This window comes from Penaeus japonicus, unplaced genomic scaffold (genome assembly GCF_977035675.1).
Source record: "Penaeus japonicus unplaced genomic scaffold, GWHDUDI00000001_assembly GWHDUDI00000006, whole genome shotgun sequence".
NCBI classification, from domain to species: Eukaryota; Metazoa; Arthropoda; class Malacostraca; order Decapoda; family Penaeidae; genus Penaeus; species Penaeus japonicus.
Window position 1 is genome coordinate 23,650,638 of NW_028234408.1, and position 5,120 is coordinate 23,655,757.

Sequence of the window (5,120 nt, forward strand, 5' to 3'; positions counted from 1 at the left end):
AAACTTCATCACCGTCCCAGGTATATATTAGGTATCTACATATATTCTTCTCTCTATATGTGTATATAAATATATATGTATCTTTATCTTCATTTCTTCACCAGCTTCTTCACATTCTTCTGTCATTTTCACGTGTTTGAGTCTTTATCATTATCTGCGTCGTCGTCGTTGTCGTCAGGTAAACTGGATGTCGTCGAGAAGCCAGGTTCTCGAAGATTGGCTGTGTTGTTGTTGTTCTTCTTCTCCTCCTCCTCCTCCTGCTCTTCCCCCATGCGGCCCTGGGTAATGGCCGGGACAGTGAAACAGTGACTAGCTGCAGGTCACCTCCCAGCTCTCCTCCTCCTTCTGCTACTGCTGCTGCTGCCTGATCCTGAATCATAGGGCCTCTTCCCTCCTCCCACGCGGGGAGGCCACGTCCGAAATCGTCTAGCCAGGCCTCCTCAAACCCGCCTGCGCCAGCGCGGAAGAGTACGAGGTGCTTGGCCGCCGTGTTACAGAGACGTGTACTGAGGGGAGGCGTCGAGTGCAGGTTGCAGGTTGGCGGCTGCGGCGGCTGTCGTGGTGGCGGCGGCGGTGCTGGCACAGGCTGGGAGGTCTTGGTGGGCTTCGGCCTGGTGCTGCCGGCATCACATGTTCACCAGGTTCTGATGCTGCTGGTTGAAGGCCTCCATCTGTTTGTTGATCTCCCGCCGGATGTGTTCAGGTAGGCAGTGCATGCTGGCAAACATGTTCTGGAACGCGGCCACCTCCTTCGTCAGCTGTTCGCATCGTTTGTGAAGGCGATCGTTGTCCACGATGAGTTTCTGTTGAGAAGGGAAAGAAAAAGAGCGATTCATAAGCTTTCATTCACTAAAAAGAGATATTTCACTATTGTTATAGTCACTAGCTGCTGTTTGGTATTTCAAGCACCCCCTCTTCGCTTCCCCCCGCCTCATGTCACTACATCACATGATGACACCTGTGGGAGCCTCTCACTCACACACTACCTGGCCCCTCTCTCTTCACTCTCGCCATTCCCTCGCCCTCGCTCACCAAAACACGTAGTTTTATTACCCATCTAGTTCGCCTCCCTGCAATGCAATGAACTTCTCCCACAATATACAGATTTTAACATCCTTCAGATTTAACCAAAAAAAGAAGAGGCCTTTTACCATCGCCAAGTCATTTGGACTCAAACAACAACCGAATCCTTTCATCTAGCTGGCACGAGTTATCCCCCCCGCAGACATCTGGCATCTTTCAGGTTCTTTCGCCCCGCCCCCACAACCACGACACACGCACGCACATACATGTTCACGCACGTACACACACACACACATACACAAACTGAATCACGCACACCTACCCCCCCCACCCCTCCCTCGATCTCGGTGCCTTCCAGCAAACTTAGTCATGACGAACTCCCGAACTTTGTAAAGTCGCTGCTTTACCCGTTTTTATTCTGAATATCCGTCCAACTCTTGGATTATACTCTACACGTGTCCGTCTATTTCTCCTTCAGTTTATGAATGTCGTCACTCACTCACTCACTCACTGCCTCGACACCTGGCATGCACAACCAAGCGAACGAATGCCTCAAACTTCGACTTGTGCATTCTCCTACTTCTGACACACCCGACCTGCCTCATCAAACCTCTCGGCAAACATGTGACAATCATGAGGGGGCGAAGAGGAAAACGTCCCCCAGAGAGAATGAGAAAATGGGTAAGACAACGAAATCGGATCCCTTTCTTACCTTGACTCGCTCCTCTGTCTCCCGGCTTCTGGCTTTCGCCTTTTCGCGGCTCTTCCTGACAGCGATGTTGTTCCTCTCTCGCCTGCGCTTGTACTCTTCGCTGCCCTTGTCAAGGGACTTCTTGCAGCCTCCGATCAGCTTACCGCCCGTCGGGGACATCATCGGGGACTTGCACAGGTTGTCTGAACCGGGAATGGTGGTGGGGGTCATGGAATAGGGGGGACAGGTACTGTAGCCCCCACCCCCGTAGCCGCCGTCGCCGCCAAGGCCTACGCGAGCGCAGGCACTGTACTCCTGGGGTGCCACCTCATGGCTCCCTTCGCTGGGCTCCTCCTTGATGACGGTGCCCCGGTCGTGGGAGCGCTCGGGGTAGGGGCGCTCGAACTGCGATGCCCCGTGCACCGGCTGGGGCAAGTAGGCCAGGGGATTGTACATGTTGGAGACGCCTAGGCCTCGAGGTCCAACGTTGTTCTTGTCGACCGAGAGGCCCTGGATTTCTTGGATGAGGCCCTCGCTAAACTGAGAGTCGTCAATGAGACCCTGCAAGTCGAGGGAGACTTCCGGCGCGCTAAGCTCGGCAAGGTAGTCTTCACCAGAGTACAGTACGGCACCGGCCTTCACCTTGACTGCACTTGCACCACCCTTCTTGTAGTCGGCACTGTCATAGAGATGTGGAGACTCCATATTGGTCTGTGGGCATGGCGAGACGCCCGCTCCGTAACGACTATCGTCCAGCGCGCCGAGTGTCTCACCCCACTCACACGAATACTCGGGATAGGCCGCCGTCGTGATCGGACTCTCACTACCACAAGTTAAGTTCAGTTCGACTTCCGTTGAACTGTAGATCCTGGAAAGTCCTTGGTAGATCCGCTTTAACCTTATCGGGTTCGCTGCTCTAGTGAGACTGAAGTTGGCCCGTCGGTGTGCGGGAATATATACGTGTGGCTGAGTGTTGCCAGAGGTCGCTAGAACACCAGACAACAGATGAGCGTTATGTGTATCTCATCCACGTCCTGCCATTTTTTTGTTTATTTGATACTCAAAAGTTTTCATATCAGGTAATAACTAAATTGTCGTCTAATGAATCTCATTCGAATGAAAGATTGCATCATCTTCGTCGCTTGCCGAATTTTAGTAACCAATATAATCACTTTTATTTTTTTTTCTTCGTAGATCTTAGTAACACACATATATAAATTCCATCAAAGAATACTGGACAACAAAAATAATAGTCATAAAACGAAATAAAGAAACCGAAATGGAGTACGCGCCGTCGAACCCAGAATTCGTTAATGACGTCACGAGAAACGTCACAGGCCCATTCAACCGCGGGAGGAACTCCAGTAAGAAGATCCTCGCTGGGGATTTTGCAGATCCTACTTGGAATCGAGAATCCTGCACACTATTAACCCGACGGCTTTTGCGATGATCTCTCATTTTTGCGTGCGCGTGTGTAGGATTGCTCTCTTCATGTCGGGTCATGTGCATGCGAGCAGGACTTGAGTTCCCATTACGGATACAAACGTCACTTCCTATTAGATTTCCGACAGGATTAAAGACACGGGCATCCCCAATAATTCATATCATTACGTTTTGTAACTTTGTTAAGTTGCTTTAGTTATCTTACTTGTCACAAGGAAGCAGAGAAAGATCAAAGAGAGAAAAGCAAAGAAGAAGAGGTTGACGTGAGAAGAGAGAGAGAGAGAGAGAGAGAGAGAGAGAGAGAGAGAGAGAGAGAGAGAGAGAGAGAGAGAGAGAGAGAGAGAGAGAGAGAGAGAGAGAGAGAGAGAGAGGGAGAGGGAGAGAGAAGAGCAGGCAGAGAGCGGGGTAAGGGAGAGACGGCGAGTCGCTGGCGTACGTTCGTTCGTCAGTATTATTTAACCTATGAATGTTTTCATCACAGATGGCCCTGATTGATTAACATAATGATACAACGGTCGACATCAAGAGGAAAAAGTATGTTATACTTCCATTGATGCATCCCGTAATGCTGTGTTATGGTTTACACGCCGTGGAAATTCCCAATTCCTTCTGCCGCGCCTACTGCCTTTATAACCCCTAGAAAAGTCAACCATGAACCAAGGTGGTGATTTCTTAGTCTCTATCTTTACAATTCGTAAGGCATTCTGGATAACCAGCGACGTATCTGCGAATTAAAAGACGAATAAGCGGAAAGTATGGGAGAAGTTGTTTCTATCGCGACTGAACATGTAGCTATTGCGTCATCGTTTATGCGAGAGAGAGTTGGCTTGGACGCCATCTGTTGAGAGAATTTCAAACTAAAGCCCGCGCGCCTCATATATTCCGCTGTTAGATGTATTGAGTCTGTGGTTTAGTTATATTCATGGATTTCTTTACTTTTACATTAATTTGAAACCGCGAAATTATAATATATATAATTATATGGAAGGCTCATAAGGAACACACCAGAAGACGTTTTCATAATCTGAAATCAGCAGAGAAAGGTAATGATCATTGCAATTTGATCAAAATATATTTCCACGAGGTTGTTATAACTGGCTTCTTGTTATTATTCATAAATAAGGTGCAGGTTGTCACACCATGACAGACGAATCAGCTACGCCTTTTTTTTCACACAGTATGATCAGTGAAATTATGAATACTCCTAAGAAGACACATCCAAGCACTTCAGCCAAGATGATCTTATTATCTGATTAATAAAATGAGAAGATAAGCATCATGGTAGACATACATTTTTGATTGGCTGGTTTGGCTCTGACGTCATATGACGTCACAAAACATTTTGTGAGGTGTCAAGTTGTGTATTACTTCCGCTTTGATTTAATTTGTTAGAATGTCCTTTGTACATTTTTTTTTTTTTTTTTTTTTTTAGATTGAGATGAAGTATCAACTAAGATCCTGATATGCGTTTATAAATAACGAATTTCAACGATATTATACATGAATATGCCGTGTTTACCTCCTAAATTAGAGTAGCTGGCAACTCGCCGAGAGAATTTATCACAGAGGAGGCTGAAATTCCACGAAACACGAGTCCAAAAATCCCGTTCACGATACTCTTGAACGCTATGAATTTCGGCGAAGCAAATGTCGGCCTCCATCTACCCTCACACCCTTGAAATCAAAAGGGAGAGTGGGAGAGAAATATGATAACTGAGTACCCGCTAAAATCCTCGAGGTACAATTCTGATAGTCTTTATTTTATAGTTCCCCGCCCCCCCCTCTTCATCCCATGGAAAAAGAGACAAGGGTAGGGGGGGGCATAAAAATATATTTATAAAAAAAACATTCAACATATCTATTCCCAGTCAGTTCAGTTGTTCTGTCTGTTAAAATGAAAAGCCTGAGAGTGACGGCACCTTTTCTATGGAAACCATCGAACACGTGTTTTTGTTTACCTTGT

General features: G+C 47.2%; 1 protein-coding gene across 1 annotated transcript in view; it reads right to left on the reverse strand.

Moving 5' to 3' along the window:
• LOC122259084 (CCAAT/enhancer-binding protein epsilon) overlaps positions 1-2,630 on the reverse strand; it is a 3,052-nt gene extending 422 nt beyond the window's left edge. Inside the window, exons 1-2 of the mRNA XM_043025612.2 lie at positions 1,736-2,630; positions 1-803 (exon numbers count right to left, since the gene is read on the reverse strand). The exon at positions 1-803 is cut by the window's left edge and continues 422 nt beyond it. Coding sequence (XP_042881546.1) covers positions 627-803; positions 1,736-2,419 — 861 coding nt within the window. The 5' untranslated portion in view covers positions 2,420-2,630 and the 3' untranslated portion in view covers positions 1-626. The remainder of the gene's footprint in view (positions 804-1,735) is intronic.
• Positions 2,631-5,120: the final 2,490 nt, after the last annotated feature.